This window comes from Thermobia domestica, chromosome 2, assembly GCF_964235325.1.
Source record: "Thermobia domestica chromosome 2, izTheDome1.hap1.1, whole genome shotgun sequence".
In the NCBI taxonomy this organism is placed as follows: domain Eukaryota; kingdom Metazoa; phylum Arthropoda; class Insecta; order Zygentoma; family Lepismatidae; genus Thermobia; species Thermobia domestica.
In genome coordinates this window covers 177,393,559-177,412,413 of record NC_137455.1, presented here as the reverse complement: position 1 = coordinate 177,412,413, position 18,855 = coordinate 177,393,559, and the positions used below count along the sequence as shown (strand labels likewise).

Here is an 18,855-nt window from a genome sequence, read left to right as displayed (position 1 = left end):
ATTGAAACGTATAAACATGACCTTATTGTTTAGTTGGCTGTATTTAGAGATGAATCAGACCTTTAGGATTGTTGGTTCGAGTCTAGTTGTGTTCGCTGTAACTCAGTGCCTTAGCGATACTACAATAATAGTTGCGCGATTTTTCAGTGTTGCCAACACTATCAGAATGAATCGGTTCATTTAGTCGGAGCAGTTTCGTGACGGAAACTGATTTTTGTTTCGTACACAAATTTTTCTGAAACAGAATTTTGTTTTGTACACAAAAATTTTTCTGAAACAATTTTGTTTCGTACACAAAAAATTTTCTGAAACAGTTTTATTTTGTACACAAAACTTTTCTGAAAGATAATTTTGTTTCGTGCACATTTTTTTCTGAAAGATAATTTTGTTTCGTACACGAAAAAAGTTCTGAAACAAAAATTTAGTTTGATTTTTTCCCCCGCAAAACATTGATTTCAGAAATTTTATTTTACCGATAAACTGATTCAGAAAAGGAATTGAAATCGCGGTACAGAAAAAGAATTTGATTTTAGGATGTGAAACAAAATACAGAATTACTTTTTTTTCCTCATGTTTCTGTACATTTAGTTTTAGGATGTGAAATAAAATACAGAATTTCTTTTTTCTCCATGTTTGTGTGCATTTATTTTTCTTCAAGGAAAGACGTGTCCGTGACGGGTACAAATTCTGTAAAGAGAAAATAGAACATATAAAGATGCGTGGTAATATTTATTTGTTTCCTGTAAAAGAAGAAAAACAGATTATTAACATCTAACAAGAACATTAACTGATCATGTGAGAGTGAGGTGAGAAAAAGAAAAGCAAATGTGACGTACCTGAATTCCTTTTTTTTTTCTCCATTGGTTTCTGCAAGGTGATGTCACTTGAAATTTTCTCCGCTGTAGCATCAGAGGGAACTCGTTCATTGTTGAAGTATGTCTCGTGTTGCGGTTGATTCTTTGCCTGTCTTTGGGAGATGATGTTGGGGGGATTAGGGAAAATATGGCTGTTATTCTGTTTTGGCTTTTTTATATCCATAGGGCAATGTCTCGTATGTATCTGATATTAATCGGCTTTTTTATAGTTGAAACTGTACTTCTTTTCTTCAGGTTTTGTGAGTAGATGATGATCGTGGGTTTTGTAAATTTTGCGTGGCGTGCTAATGGAGATTTTTTTTTTTTCACTGGATTGATTAACGATCATTTGCTCCAGACTTGAAATTTAACTTTTGGCTTGCTGTATAATTGAGTGTGAATCCATGAATTTTACATACGTAACTGGTTGATTTCGTGTCGGGATCGTAGATTTTTAAAGCGTACTGTTTTGGGCCACCAAACACGAATTTTTTAATGTATACTTTTGGTCCAATTGATTCCAGTTCATTTGACATTGAACCAATGGAAATTGCCAAATCTAAAAATTTAGGACCTAGGACCATAGTATGTACCTCTATCAGTGATAGGGGTCCACCTCGTTCCCTTTTATGGATAAAAAATTGGCAAAAAGTCAAATTTCGGAAGTTTTTGACCTAATTTATCCCCTTTGATGAGGTGTTATTACCCTATACAGTTATATGGATGTATAGAAGGGTCCATTCCCTTTCATAAGATAGGTATATTGATGCACCCTTTAAAATTTTGGGAGGGGTACCTTGGCCCATCCCTTAAATTTTGGAAATTGTCAAAATTAAACATTTGGTATCACAGTACTGGACCCTGATATAGATCACTATAAATTTGGGTGGTCTACCTCGTTCCCTTTTAGGGGTTCAAAATTGCCAAAAATATAAACGTAAGCAATACGTTGTACCACGTGTTCGGTTTTTTACCCGATTTATCCCCTTTGATGAGGTCATATTACCTTATATGATTATATGGGCGTATACAGGGGTCCATCTTCCCCTGTGGGGTCCATGCTTATCCTCTCTGTATCCCTACAGACCGTGATCAACCCATTTATAAGAACTCCGAAGAAACTATAAACTATCGCTACGAGAGAACACAGCGTAAAATGAAATTATTACGATCCATGGGATATAAAGTACATTAAATGTGGGAATGTGAATTTCGTCAAGTGTTAAAATCCAGTCCAGCATTGGACTCGTCTTTAAGCACACTTCCTTATACTAATAAGACACCATTAAATCCAAGAGACAGCTTCTAGGGTAGCCGTGTTAATGCCATTAAATTGTATCACGTCACAAATGAAAATGAAGGCGAAGAAATTCAATTTTTGGATATTGTTTCACTGTATCCATATGTGAATAAATGTGGACGGTAGCCAATAGGGCACCCACGAATATATCTACAGGGAGATCCAAATATGCCGCCATTCAAGATGTCAACGGTTTAGTCAAGTTAAAGATTTTGCCTAGCAGAAATGTCTTTCATCCAGTACTGCCATTTCGCTCAAATAAGAAGTTGTTGTTTCCACTTGGTGCTTCTTGTGCCACAGCATTAAATCAAGATTCTGAATGTGCACATTCCGACAGTGAACGAAGTCTAACAGGAACGTGGCTGTCCTATGAAATTCAAAAAGTCATTGAACTTGGGTATCAAGTAATTGAAATTTACGAAATTTAGGATTACGACATCACCGTATATGATCCTGAAACCAAGACTGGCGGATTATTCAGCGAATACATTAACACATTTTTGAAATCTAAGCTGGAAGCTTCTGGATGGCCAGCCAATTGCGTCACCGAAGAAGAAAAACAGCAGTATATTCAAATGGTACAACAACGTGAAGGCATAACTTTAGATGCAGCAAATATAATGACAAATTCAGCACGTCGTAGTCTTCCAAAACTCTGTTTGAATGCCTTCTGGGGACGACTCGCTATAAGAGAGAATTTCAGCCAAACGACCATCCGACCAGCCAACGACCTCAGAGAACTGTATCAGAAATTAACTGCTCCAGATATACAAGTCAACTAAATTTTTCCTGTTAATGATTCGTTCTTATACCTTTATTGGCAATATGAAGATGATGTTCCAGTACAAAATCACAATGCTAATGTTGTCCTTGGGGCATTTACGACGTGTCAAGCTCGTCTGGAACCCTACAAATATTTAGAATTGCTGCAAGAAAGAGTACTATATTTCGATACAGATTCCGTGATATTCACGCAGCGACCATCAGAACCCACAATAGAACCAGAAGTATTTCTTGGTTCAGTGTCAAATGAACTGGAATCAATTTGACCTAAAGCATACATTAAAAAATTCGTGTCCGGTGGCCCAAAACAATACGCTTTAGAAATCTACGACCCCGACACGAAATCAACCAGTTATGTATGCAAAATTCATGGATTCACACTCAATTATACAGCAAGCCAAAAGTTAAATTTCAATAGTCTGGAGCAAATGATTGTTAATCAATCCAGTGAAAAAAATCTCCATTAGCACGCCACACAAAATTTACAGAACCCAGGATCATCATCTTGTCACAAAACCTGAAGAAAAGAAGTACAGTTTCTACTATAAAAAACGCCGATTAATACCAAATGCATACGAAACATTGCCATATGGATATAAAAAAGCCAAAACAGAATAACAGCCATATTTTTCCCTAATCCCACCAACATCACCTCCCAAAGACGGGCAAAGAGTCAACCGCAACACGAGACATGCTTCAACGATGCACGAGTTCCTTCTGATGCTACAGCGGAGAAAATTTCAAGTGACATTACCTTGCAGAAACCAGCGGAGAAATAAAAAGGAATTCAGGTACGTTACATTGGCTTTTCTTTTCTCACCTCACTCTCTATTGATCAGTTAGTTTATGTTCTTGTTATAGTGCGTCCAGTAAGAGAACGTCTCTGACAGCTCGCAGTGACATTGCCACTACTCGCGTGTCAAGGTTTTTTTTTTTTTCGGTGCAACTGTAGTGACAATTTAATTAATGGTATAAGACAGAGTGCTCGTGGTTGGTAACACTGGTATCAAAGTAGGGGCTGCAATGTCCCACCGCATGTGGTAAGAAACGTCAGAGATCATCTCTTGTTGGCTGTGCTATAGATGTTAGTAATCTGTTTTTCTTCTTTTACAGGAAACAAATAAATATTACCACGTATATACATATGTTTTATTTTCTCTTTACAGAATTTATACCCGTCACGGACACGTCTTTCTTTGAAGAAAAATAAATGTATACAAAGATGGAGAAAAAGAAATTCTGTATTCTATTTCACATGCTAAAAAATAAATGTACAGAAACATAAAAAAAAAGTAATTCTGTATTTTATTTCACATCCTAAAATCAAATTCTTTCTCTGTACTGCGATTTCAATTTCTTTTTCTGAATCAATTTTACCGGTAAAATAAAATTTCTGAAAACAATATTTTGCGAAAAACTAATTTTTCCTTAAATTTTGGTTCACATCCTAAATCAAATTCTTTTTCTGTGCCGCGAACACGTCTTTCTTTGAAGAAAAATAAATGTATACAAAGATGGAGAAAAAAGAAATTCTGTATTCTATTTCACATGCTAAAAAATAAATGTACAGAAACATGAAAAAAAGTAATTCTGTATTTTATTTCACATCCTAAGATCAAATTCTTTTTCTGTACTGCGATTTCAATTTTTTTCTGAATCAGTTTACTTGTAAAACAAAATTTCTCAAATCAATATTTTGCGAAAAAAACTAATTCTCGTTACTAAATTTTTGTTTCAAAACTTTTCTCGTGTACGAAACAAAATTCTCTTTCAGAGAAAAAAATTGTGTACAAAAAACTTTCAGAAATTTTTTTGTGTACGAAACAAAATTTTCAGAAAATTTTTTTGTGTACAAAACAAAATTCTGTTTCAGAAAATTTTTTGTGTACGAAACAAAATTGTTTCAGAAAAATTTTTGTGTACAAAACAAAATTCTGTTTCAGAAAAATTTGTGTACGAAACAAAAATCAGTTTCCGTCACGAAACTGCTCCGACTAAATGAACCGATTCATTCTGATAGTGTTGGCAACACTGAAAAATCGCGCAACTATTATTGTAGTATCGCTAAGGCACTGAGTTACAGCGAACACAACTAGACTCGAACCAACAATCCTAAAGGTCTGATTCATCTCTAAATACAGCCAACTAAACAATAAGGTCATGTTTATACGTTTCAATGCCAATGCTTAGCACTGAGTCAGCAAGGTTCCCTTCAAGGTCAAAGTCGCACACGAAGTAAAAAAGATGATAACATAGACCTTCTATCTTTCTATATGAAACATTAACTTATTGTAAAACTGCTAGCACTAAATGGTCACGGTGCCTCAGCGCTTGTCTCTGATGTGTGAGGTCTCTGCTTCAATCCACAACCAAGTAAGGTTATGTTGTTTTCTCATTTCACCATTTCTTATTATTTTCGTTTAGCCTCGAAGGGGACATTAAACTCAGCATTTCCTGAAACTAGCACCAAGGATCGAACTCGGACGATTGCAAATGTCTATAACGTAGTAATCAACACATGTAAGGTATCCATGTTCATCCCTAAGGTGGAACGAAATGAATCACGAAGTACATATCAAATTTTAGGAAATAGTCTTAAGTACACCTCTAAATAATCATATAACGTAATAAGGCTCCAAAATCAATCATTGATACTCATCAAAGGAAACAGACTATACATACACCCTATAATGTAAAAAAAATGAAGATAACTATTTCCAAAATTTTATACCTATAAAAGAAAATAAAATCGAACTCTTCGGTAGGTGTACCCCATAAAGACAGAGCATACCCTAACACCACGTGACCCCATGACGTAATCCTAAAGTGTGCGCAGGGGTGTATCAAAAGGAACAAAAATAAGGTAGGCCATACATACACCCTATAAGGTAAGAAATGGAATAACATTCTTCAAATTTATACCCATAAAAGGGAACAAAATAAACTCCTTTAACGGGACTACCTCATAAAGGCGGAGCGTAAAACTATGTAAACTAGAGGGGCCGGGGGCGCAAAATTTCAGTGGGCGTCACACTCCAGGGGCGCAAGTTAAAATCAGGTAACACAAAATAAACTATACATACACCTGTACTTCATCATAAGATAACAATCTCCTAATTTTATGTCATAAAAGGGAACAAAATTAACAACCTATCCCATAAAGGCGGATGGGGTGTAGCCTAGGGGCACCGGGGGTGCAAAAGTTGAAATTATATACCGCAAGGTAAACTATACATACACCTGTATTCCATCAAAAGGTAACAATCTCCAAAATTTTATGCCGTAAAAGGGAACAAAATCAACCCCCCTCGGTAAAACTACTCCATAAAGGCGTGGCCTAACATCACGTAACCCAAAAAGGCGTGGCCTAACATCACGTGACCCTATAACGTCATACCACGAACTCCAAAATTGGCACCCGGGGGCGCAAAATTTTAGCGGCGGCGGCGGGCGCCACGCTCCAGGGGGCTGAAAATTATGATCAAGCGTGGCGAGTACTACTCTCTAGACTCACATATTTAAAATCTTCCAAAACCGCAGTAGCAATAATTGTTCTAGTCACGCCGGTTTTCTTCACTTTTGCCAATGTTGGGACGAATTTTCTCATTTGCGTGCATCCAATCTGTGCTTGCTCTCTTGTCTTCTTTAAAGGATATTTCCAACTAAAATATGATCTTCTCCAGCTTTAGTGTGTTCTTTATTGCCTTCCTACCTTGTTTCCGAAGATGACAAGTAGTCTGAAGATTCGATAATGTAACTAGTAGAGTATAATATCCTTTGGTTGAAAGCTTCACCGTAAGATCGCATTTTGGCTTTCCTTCCTTCTCTTTTCTTAAATTTCTTTGTCCAAGTAATATAAATAATACCGAATATCATTTTTTACTCACCACCCAGCGACACAACTAAGCTAGTTATCGTCCGGGCAAGAACTCGCCTTAGCGCCCCTCCCCCGACCAACCAAACCAAAAGGCTCCCCAGCTATACTCGATATTGGCATTAGACAGTAGTTCTCCTATTCCATTCTTTCTTCAAGTGATAAAGCTTGATTTCAAAATTGTACTACATATTTTAATTTTTAGTATAAGATAAAGCACTAAACTACTTTGTAACTGATTGACAAATAATCTGAGAGTAGCATGCTTCACACATTCTTACATTCATAACGAAATAACTGCAAATCGCAATGTTTTTGGAATTATATTGGAATGTGGATATGTGTAGAATGAATCAACAGTCTTTTGCTTTAAAATAGAATATTTAATTATGAAAAATAATGAAGCTGTTGTCTCGAGTATACTGGAATATTTTACAAATCTCTTAAATCGATATAAGTTAAATGAAAGCACAAAAAGCTGGAACTAAAATTTAACCTTTTGGATGCAAGGGTTTTTATAATGTCCTCAAAACATAGCTTTGAAGCTAACTTGTGATCTATGGATATGATCCTAAGGTTGGTGAGTCGTTGTTGCCCTCTTAAGTTTCTGAGATATTTTTTTTAAAACTCCTTTCCTTGCTTTATAGTGAAAATAATTATTTGCCCAGTATTGCGCCCCCCAATTCGACGCCCGGGGCACAAGCCCCGTTCCACCCTAGTTACGTCACTGTCACCACCAACCAAACTATTGTACTATTAACAATACTGCCAAAAGTTCATTGTAGGATATCAGAAGACTTATTAAATAGCAAAAAGCTTCTTTATGACAAACTAGCAAAATGCTTATAGTTGATCACTTTTCGTCTTATTATTCCCAAGTTTCAGAACCATTGCGCCCCGGCTAAATATAATTTTAGAGAATTAAAAATTCATGTTGTTATCTATTGCCAAAGGATGCATCTTTTGCCCCCTATCCACAATACAAATTAAAGTCTACTTTCAGCGAAGATTTGCTAAATAGTTACATAGTAAACGGAAATTGATTTGCAAAATCTCAAATTTAAAGCCCCTTGCGTCCCGGCTAAAAATTAATTTAGAGAATTGAAATTTTCTATGGTAAAGTACTACGATATGATGCAACTTTTGCTCCCTATCCAAATTCGAATTTCGAAAAAAAAAATTATTTTCGCTCCACCCTAATATATATATTTATATATATATATATTTGAGTTTAACGTCCCTTTCAGCAGCGAGGCTAACGAAAACATTGCGAAAGTTGGCGATCTAGTGCGCTCGAGCCGTAGACTTACAATTAGGCAGATGGCTTAAGACCTGAATTTAAGTTTCTATGCGGTTCAGTCAATTTAGTTGATGGTTTGAACATGCGTCGAGTGTCCGCGAAATTCATTCCAAAAGTGTTGTCACACGAGCAGAAACAACACAGACTTGAAGTGTCCCAAGAACTGTTTAATCGAGCCGAAATGGACTCAGATTTCTTGAATAGGGTAATAACAGGTGATGAATCATGAGTTTATGGGTATGACCCAGAAACAAAGGCCCAATCTTCTCAGTTGAAGAGCCCAGATTCATCAAGACCAAAGGAAGCGCGACAAAGTCGGTAGAATGTGAAGACAATATTGGTGTTTTTTTTTTCGATTCTAAGGGTATCGTGCATCATGAATTTGCCCCTAGGGGGAAGACAGTCAACCAGGAATACTACAAAAATGTCAGTGTCTGGGCGAAAATGAGCGGTGGAAAAGGCCTGCACTCTGGAAAGAAAAGAATTGGATTCTGCACCACGACAATGCACCAGCGCATTGTGCGTTCTCGATCCAGGAATTTTTGGCCAAATTCAACATTCCTGCGCTTCCGCAACCCACGTATTCCCCAGATTTGGCCCCGGCCGACTTCTACCTCTTTCCTAAATTAAAATTGTCATTGAAAGGGAAGAGATTTGACTCAATTGAGGACATTCAAGCAACTACGGTTAGAGTGTTTCACACCATCACGGAAAATAATTTTCAGGAATGCTTCCAGAAGTGGAACTAACTCTAACTCTATGGCCTATGGAATCCGGAGGTTCAATGCCGCGCTCATAAAAGCTCTCCACTGACTTCTATCCTTAGCTAACTGCATCCAGTTTCTACTTTGTATTCCAATCTCTGCGAGATCCATCTTAATATTGTCCTCCCATCTGCGCCTAGGTCTTCCTAATGGTCGTCCGGTTGGTCTTCCAGTCAAGACTTTGAAAGCGTTTCTATTTTCTTCCATTCTAGCTACATGACCCGCCCACCTAAGCCTCCCAGACTTGACGACCCTAACAATGTTGGGTAGACCATATAAATTATGTAGTTCCTCGTTATAAAGTTTCCGCCATTCCCCATTCCCGTTCCTCTTGGGTCCGAATATTCGTCTCAGGATCTTGTTCTCAAATACTTTCAGTCTATGTTCTTCCCTCAGAGTAAGGGACCATGTTTCGCAGCCATACAAAACAACAGGCATGATTACCGTTTTGTATTTTTTAAGCTTCAAAATCCTCGACAGAATTCGCGACGACAAGAGATTTTGAACCGAATAGTAACACGAATTCCCTGCTTTGAGTCGACATTTAATTTCTTCGTGAATATGATTTTCCTCTGTTAATATTGATCCTAGATATTTAAAACTATCCACTTTATCAAAAGTATTATTTAATATTTTAACGCATCCATAATTTACTGTATTCCGGTCCCGACGCACTTCCATGTATTTAGTTTTATCTGCATTTACTTCTAAACCCATGTCCCAGCAAGCGTTTAATAAGATCTCTGCATTTCTTTCTATTGTTCTCCTATCACCGCCTAATAAATTTACATCATCAGCATATGCCATAACCTGGTGAATACCGTTCAACTGTAGGCCCTGGTTGCTATCTTTGATTTTCCTTATAGCGTATTCCAGAACGAAGTTAAATAATAATGGCGACAACGCATCTCCTTGTTTCAGGCCATTTTCGACGTGAAAGCTCGTGGACAAAAATTTTCCTACCCGGACTTTACTTTGGGATTCATTTAAACATATCTTAATTAATCTAGTTAGCTTTCTCGGTATTCCAAGTTCTGTAAGAACGTTGTATAATGTTTCTCTCCTAACGCCTTTCTAAAATCAATAAATAGTTGATGTACCGGGGTATTGTATTCCCACTTTTTTTTCGAGTATTTGGCGAATGGTAAATATTTGGTCGATAGTTGATCGATTCCGTCTAAATCCGCATTGATAATCCCCAATAATTTCATCTGCGTATGGGGTCAGTCTTGCTAATAGAATATTTGAAAGGATTTTATAGGATGTTGATAGAAGAGAAATGCCTCGATAATTATTACAGTCAGTTTTGTCGCCTTTCTTGTGAATTGGAACAATGATTGATTCTTTCCACTTTTGTGGCAATTCTTCCTTGTTCCAGATAAGGAGAATGAGTTTGTGTATCTTGTTCCACAATTTTTCGCCTCCAGCTAGAATTAACTCAGCCGGAATTTCATCTACACCCGGAGACTTGTGTTTCTTTAATTTCTTTATAGCAGTTTCTACTTCTATTCGGTTGGGTTCTGGAATATACGGTTCTGCGGTGTGTATCTCCTCTTTTCCACGCACACTAGTTTTCGGTTGCGTGTTAAGCAAATCGTCAAAGAAATCTTTCCATCTATTTAAGATGCTATCCGTGTCAGTGAGAACTGTACCGTCAGATTTCTTTAATATATAAGCACGAGGTTGATAGCCTTTCTTAAATTCGTTGATCCCCTTATACATGTCCCGGATGTTTTTATTTTTACTGTTATCTTCAAGTTCCTTAATTTTAGCTTTCAGAAAATCGCGTTTCTTTGTTCTAAAAGTTTTGGAAGTTTCCCGCCTGATATCTGCGAAATTTTGCGTAGTTATTTCATTCGGATTTTGTAGCCAGCGTAATTTTGCCTGTTTTCTCTTCTCTGCTAGTTTTATGCATTCCTGGTCAAACCATGGTTTGTTCCTACGTATTTCCGCATGTCTCAATTTTTCTTTTGCTGAAATTTTAATGCTATCTCTAATTTTAATCCAGGTATCCTCAACACTAGTGCACTCCGAATCTTCTAAAGCCGAGAATCTATTCGAAACTTCAATCTGGTATTTCTCTCTTACCTGGCTCTCTTCTAATTTCTTTAAATTAAATCTCTCCGTTTTCGGACAATGAATATTACCTTTATTCAACGACAACCTCTCTCGTATTATCGCTGCTACCAGGTAGTGGTCAGTGTCACAATGAGCCCCTCTAAACGACCGGACATCAATTATGCTAGATTGCCTTCTTCTATCTACTAAAACGTGATCAATTTGATTATGTGTTTTTCCGTCTGGTGATGTCCAAGTGTATTTATGAATGTCGCGATGTGGGAATTTTGTACTTTTCACGAAACACCGTTGAAATCAGTGTGTGCGTAATACTTGCTCCCCAAGTTACTAATATCTATGTAGGTAATATTTTTAAAGTGTTTACAGATTTTATGCATTTCACTATTTGCTTCATCTACCTCTTTATTGATTAGGGACCACAACGGTAAATCGTGCCGTCGAGGCACAGAAGATACACACTAGCCTAGCATGTCTAAGTTCATACAAATTTCCTTCTCAAAGAAGACAAAAGATCTTTAGTTTCATTTTTAGTAACATCGTTGGTTCCTGCAAGTAGAATTGGAATATCCGTTACATTCTGTGCCAACACATCTGCTGTCACATCGAATTTAGCCCCTGGTTTAACCATACTTGCAATTTTATTATGAGTGTTTTAAGACATTGGAGTACACACCTCTGACTATCAGAGTATAAACAAATTTTCGTAGGTCAAGTTTTACAGTTTGACTTTGTCTTCTTTATCTCACTAATAGGCCGTCGTACCACGTTTCCATCGTCTTCTGCTTCAATAGGCAAAGCTGATAATGGGTCAAATCTATTATTTAAGGCTGTGTAGTTGTCACTATTAACCTTAAATTTATTATTATTATTATTATTTTGTGGATTTATAAGGGAGTTTCCCTTCGTCTAGGGTTTACAGACTTTTGATCTGCAGTCATATTTTCACTCCTTTCTTGAGATATACATAATGTATTATTCCTTAATTCTTCATTCTCATTCTTCAGAACTCTTATATCGTTGTCTAATATTTCAATAAATTTTAGGAGAGATGCTCAGTCACGAACCTATTATTTTGAGCTTCCGTCTTACACTTCGGACAAAATCAGTGCTCATTTTCAGCTGGTAAATCATTTTCATCAACTCCGGCACAACGAAAATGATTCCATTTATCACCACAAATGATACCATTCCTCACTATTCTACAACACTTTGCACAATTAATATCTAAAATAACTCGACTGGTAGGAAATACTGAATAAGACATATCTTGATTAATCGGGGCCATGTTAGTAGGATCTGGCAACCTGTATTCATTGTAAACTAGGCAAAAAGCACAACAGCACACATTTAAGTATTTTTTATCTCTGAAACCACAAAATGGACTTTAATGAAACTTTTTATTATTATTATTATGGAGCTTAAGAGCGGCAGAGTTCACCCAAATTTCCCCATATTTTTCTGTAGTAAACTTTTAACACTTAAAAAGTTACAATGTTATTCTTATGGTAATAAGACTTATCCATAAAATAATACCGTATTTAAAGAAAACTATGTCGTTTCTTTCCATAATTACGGATAATATCGACTGACTGCTCGTACACAATATATCAAGTTTTCGTTTCGATTCATATTCAGTTAACTTCATAAAAATCGTCGTCCATAAATGTAAACAATAGGTTTGTTTCATCCACTAAGAACACACCCTTTTTTTTTCTTGTTTCTTTCAATTTTCTTGTTTAAAATATAATACTCAACAAATCCATTGTTTTACAAAGCTCACCAAACATTTATAAGAAAAACAAAACACAAGCTCACAGCTCAGTAACACACAAAACCATCAAAATCAGCCTAAATCACTACAGCGAAGCTTTGACCGCAACTTGCTCATCCGCCGTCTTCCAAAAGAAAAGAAAGAAAAAAACTGGAGAAAGGAAAAAACAAACATTTCACTGGCGGTAGTCGGGCTGTTAGTTATGCGGACCTAACTAATTCATCTGTCCAGGCGCCCCACGGTACGTCGTGGAGGCAAGTAATAATGGGAACTCCCGTGCCTTCCTGTATACTATTACGTCATGATCCACTCGAACAAAAATTCTGCCGACCTCCTTCGTGACTAAGCGGTTAGAATACGCGTCTTTGACGTGGGAGCTCATGTGGTTTTTATTCCAAGTTAATCAGTAGGTCCCGTCTTATATAGCCTCGCTGCTGAGAGGGACGATAAACTCAACTCAAAAATTCTGCTGAACGACCACGGCCTCTCGCATCCCCACTATACTTCCACATTTGCAATCACTTTGTTTCGCAATATGCGTTCGCTGGCGTAGTCCTGGCATTGGAAAGACGTATACACACTTAATCACACTCTTGGGTGTTGTCCGATGACCTCCAAACTACTAGAAGCATTTCGGCTTCAAACATTACGATTAACCTACGCTGTATGGTGGTCAGTGTGCTGGAATATTCATACTAAAATCAGTATACCCTCTACAAAAACATTAACTGTCGTGGTAATTTCATCATCATCAGATTTCATTATATATAGTATACGGAGTATTCTTAAATGCATGTCTAATAGTGTACATGAGAGGGAAGGGGACAATAGTTATTTTGAAGATATCATTGAAATAATAATAAAATGTAAGGACTACAGAACCGTTGGTTTCATATTACATATACCAAAATATATTAAATAAATTGTTAAGAAAAATTAAGCGTTTTTTTTTCGTGCATCTAAACAGGATAGTAGTCTAAAGTGGGTGGACTTGCTTTTTTTTTTACCAAACAAATAATTACAAAATAAATAAATAAGTACGAGATATATATAAACAGAAAAGAACATAAAAAATACAAATTCTTGTTTAGGGATTACAAAAAGAAATTAATGACAATATGAGGAAGAAATGATAATAAAAGTGAATTTCCTATTGCAGGACGTTACAGGTCATAAATGAATTTGGTTTTGCTTAAATCTAACAGTGCTATTGATACAAAAGTTAAGGAAGCAGCGTTCATAGACACAAAAAATTAAGTAGAAAGCTGGGATCTACACAGATGGACAATGTAAAATGGGTATTTGAATATAGTTAATAATCTGAACAGATGTTTTTTCATCAGCTAAGATTATTAGGTATATTTAATTACCTACCCTTAAAATTCTTCTCGAAAGAAACTGTTTTACCTAAGCTTCCCAGCTTACTGAAGGAAATACTGGTGAGTAAATTATGATGATGGTAGGTTTGAAATATATGGGAAGCCGCTTAACGAAACAGGTGAACGACCGCTTCATTTGTAATCCTTTTATCAGCTTTTATAACCAGATAGCCTCTTCACATCTACTAAACTCCTTAATACAAAGTCCCGAAGGGCTTAAGTCGAATAGCCAGCGATTACAACTAATACCAGAGTAAGTCGAAAGATAAGTTTCTCCTGCGGCGGCTATGGACAGAGGTGTTTATGTAAGACAAATATTATACTGCGAAAGTAAAGAAGAAGGCTGTTTCTTTTTCTACAAGGGTTGGATTTTTAGTAATGGCAACAACAATATATCTTGAGAAGTAGAATACTTAACAAGGTTTAAAGTTCTACAGGCCCTCGATGTTATTACCAGCATTGTGAATCACGCGTTCCCAGCGATGTGGAAGTCGCTCGATGCCGTTGGCAGCCTAATCTCTGGTAGTGCGGATGGAGCGATCGGTCGTCCGGAGATGATCAGCTGTATGGAAGCGTGTCCCATGAAGTGATTCCTTCATCTTCAGGAAGAGGTCGTAGTCGCAAGGACTTAAATCTGGAGAATACGGGAGTAGGTGGGTGATACAGCACTTCCCAGTCCCAACGATGCAACAAATCAGTGACTGCACCTGCTGAATGTGCCCTTGCGTTGTCATGCAGAGTGATGGGTGGGTTCGTCAGGAAGTGGCGTCGTTTACGTCTTACAGCTGCTCGCAGATTGTTTTGCAAAAAATTGCAGTAGTACTGTGCACTAACGGTGTGTCATTGGAGGACGGTATGGTTTATGATTACACCATCCCAGTTGTATGCAATGATGAGCATAGCTTTCACATTAGTTGGAGTATTCCGGACTTGTTTTTCTCGGTGACCCAGGATGACGCCACTCGTTTGATTGCCTTTTCAGCTGTGGTTTATACGCTCTGGCCCAGGTCTCATCAATAGCAATGATCCGCCGTGAGAAGTTACACCTTCACGTTGAAACCGCTCCAAGTGTGTACGAGCGACATCATATCGCAGCCACTTGTGTTATTCAGTCAGATCATGTGGAAACCACCTTGAGGCGATTTTACGTAATCCCAGGTTCTTCTTCAGAACAGTCGAATATGCTAGTCCTGTATCGTTGGCCAATTGACGAATCGTGGCATTCCGATCCGTTAGCACCAACGCGTTCATGTTCTGCAGATTATCTTCATTTACAGGATGGCCAGAGCGAGGCATGTCTGTGACATTTTGTCGTCCGTCATTAAAGGCTTTGACCCACCTTGCTACTGTATGGTATGGTAATGCACTTGCACCGCAAACATCTTGCAATACTTCGTAGCACTGTTTTGCATCCCTACCTCTAGCGCATTCAATTTTCAACCAGCTGCTCTGATCTTGCTTCGTAAACATGACTGTATTCCACGAGCACTCACTCAGAAGTGCCTTCTTAACTGCTGGTGCTGCGCACGCATGAAGGGGAGGGCTGGCGAATTTATGTGCTCTGAGGGAGGGTCGGCATCTAACCTACCGCTGGTATGAATTATAATGGATTGCTTTATTCCCGAGTATATGTATAGCAGTGTTGCCAGTACTAAAAATCCAACCAAGTATATAAGAACCAAGGACGTTGATGCATTTGTCGTACTGCTTTACGGGGTTTAAAAACCTTTCTTGGACAAAAGTTGTGTTTGGAGAAGCTTCTTCATAGCTGTCTTACTTCACCATAGGTTCCGAAGTGCCTTCGACTAACTGAAAGAGATGGAAGTCATCAGTGCGAGGTCGGATTATATTACGGTTAGGCAAGGTGGTCCAAGGGTGGCAAGTTTGTTTTGCGTTACCACCACCATGTGTGATTTCGCATTGTCGTCGAAAAGGAGAACGCCCCTGCGAATAGCACACTTCGTTTATCAGTGTAACAGCATTGTTGAGCATTGATTATTCTAACCTCCCTATCCCGAACTTTGTACTAGCGCTGCGATAGCGCCATCTACAAGATCTTGGTCGTACGTCAGCAAATGACGTGTGAATGACTCGCATTAAACCTATTTTTTGTTTGCGGCATGGCTTTACAATTTCTCCGTAAAAATAGAGGAGAAACTTATTTTTAGACTTCTCGTAATATCTATCCTTGTCCTAAATCCGTTGTAAAAAACATTCACATGAAACCAGTACATGAGTACATCTTACTAAATCAAATAGTTATGTACCAGTTCAAAGCAATTTTTACATGACAAAACTCAGTTGAGCCCAATGACTATATGCTGAAGTTACACTAGTTTTCTGGGTGCCTTGTCTCGTATTCGATTTCCAGAGAGGTTCTTGCCTGGGATAAAAGTCCGAGTTTTCTGTGGGGAAAAGGGACGCGAAAGCTGTAACCAATCAATCAAGGTACTTGGGCTAATAAATAGTTTTTACCCAAGCAACATGTGAAGAAATAGTAACTGTAATTCCTCAGCACACAAATTGAAGAGTGTGATCGAAAAACTTGATAACCCACACCTTCCTCAAAATAATGTAATAATCGTCATAAGTATTTAAGCACATCAAATCTTTGAACAAAGATTAATTAAAACAAGAAACTCGAGTAGGCCGTTGGTAAATGCGATTTTGTACATTAATTTCAACTTCAAACGTCTTATCCAAAAAAATTGTTCTTGTATATTATCAACTTTCTCAACTATCTCCTCAATTGCTTCTTGCCAGATTCTTGCCTAAAACAAATCTTGAATCTGTTCTTACTTTTTGAAGGCGACCGTGACTATGGAATATATGGATTGGGGTGATACTATGTTTGAGTTACGTATACAATTGATAACTGTTGTTAGAACATATGAATCAAAATTATAATGCGATAGAATATTCTAAGTAACTACTCTTACATATATTTTCTTTTATATGATTATGTATATAAGCAGACTGTAGTTGGAATTATTCTACTTAAACACTGTAAATTGTTATTAATAAAGGTGGAAAATTTTAAAACCCTTTTCTTTTTTTTTCAGGCTCTTCAGTTAGTGGAAAATGCTGTAAAACACTTGGAGGTTCTGCCAGATGACTATAGAGATTTTTATGGGCGTCGATTGATTTCTTTGGTAGAATCAAAATTATTAAGTGAAACGAACAAAGACAATACCGTGCATGCTCCTTTCACTTGATGGCAGCTGTTTTGTGCGTTATTAAACCAAGTGTCAATATTTTACACGTATAGTTAGTGATAGTTATATCACCAAGAGATGTCTCATTATTTTAACTACTAGAATACTTGCACATCTGTTGTAGTAATTCTTTGAGACCTGCCATGATATAGAAATACCGGTCAATATTTCTGTAAAGTCTTTGCTTACAGCATTTCTCAACACTTCATTGTAGAAAGAAAATTAGCTTTGGTTGTAAGAGGACAATTGGAAAGCTGGGTAAGTTGTGATAAAACTTCATGTGCAAAATATTTTCGATACAATAAGGAACTCTACCCGGGGCACGCGTATGTTTGAATCGTATCCGTAAATGTAAAAGAAGAGGATGCTATTTAGTGACTATTGCGAACAATTAGTCTTTATGGATTCTCTTGTAATCAAATTCTATCCGGAAATCAATTTTCCTTTTTATTTTCCTAGTCATGCAACATACAAAGTTTGTCTTGTAACGCATTTTTAAAACGCTCAATTTCACTTCTAATGTTGAGCAGAGAAGTTAAAATAGAAGTATCTAAAAACCACCGTTTCGGAAAGAAAGTATTGCATGCTTCAGCATATGATTTTAGGAAAGTCGATTGTGGATCTACATTCCGTTGATTATCTTTTTCCTAACAGCATTACTTCTCTTACTTCCAGTAGTCCTCCGTAAACTTTCCCTTGTACAGTGAAGTGAAGTAAAACAGGTGAAGCAGGTGAGACTGGGAGGTTATTATTAATAGCTACGTCGGTTTGTGCTCAGGAAGAAAATTTACGTAGGTACAAGGGAAATTTTGTAGAGGACTACTGGAAGAAGAAAAGTAATGCTATTAGGAAGAAAATAATCAAAGGGATGTAATTTCATAGACATTTTTAAAAAAAAAAGATTTGTGCTAAAGAAGGCAATAACTTTCTACCGAAATGTTCACTTTTTGATAATTTTAGAGTGAGCATCTTTTAATGAATATTGAATATAATCTATATCAAGTAGCATACATACCTTCTTGAGCCAAAAAATCTAAGACGCGATAGTTTCGGAACGAATAAAGTAAACCCTTTTTCAATCTAGTCTATTGAAACGAGAATGGGTTTCTTTAATTACCTGTACCTATAAAACAGAACATTTTGTAAGATCTCAATAATAATTGAGTCAGTTCCTTTTCGTAATTTCGGGCTTCGTCGTGATCCCTCTTGGCTTCTGTACAGGATACCTGGTTTGATCCTGAGGGACTGTATGGTTCGGATTGTACGTTAACTTGAAGGTCCATGTCTCATATAGTCAAAAAAGGATTTAAATTTCATATATATATATATATATATATATATATATATATCCGAATATAAACTTCATTTCAAATTGGTTTACAGTTACATACAAAGAAGCGTGCGTTCAACACATCTGGAAGTAGGGCTTGATTTAGTACATATACCTCGCTTACTTATGACACATTATCTTCCTAATGATTTACAAAGTTCTTATGGGGTGGGAAAGGAGGAAGGAAAGGGAAACAATGGAAGCAG

The 18,855-nt window shown here is 37.1% G+C and overlaps 1 protein-coding gene across 3 annotated transcripts in view; it reads left to right on the top strand.

The window, feature by feature from the left end:
- LOC145677494 (tRNA wybutosine-synthesizing protein 5-like) overlaps window positions 1-18,653 on the top strand; it is a 55,974-nt gene extending 37,321 nt beyond the window's left edge. For all 3 annotated transcript variants that reach the window (XM_081747975.1, XM_081747981.1, XM_081747983.1), the window contains exon 3: window positions 17,167-18,653. In XM_081747975.1, the coding sequence (XP_081604101.1) occupies window positions 17,167-17,319 (153 nt within the window). In that variant the 3' untranslated portion in view covers window positions 17,320-18,653. The remainder of the gene's footprint in view (window positions 1-17,166) is intronic.
- Window positions 18,654-18,855: the final 202 nt, after the last annotated feature.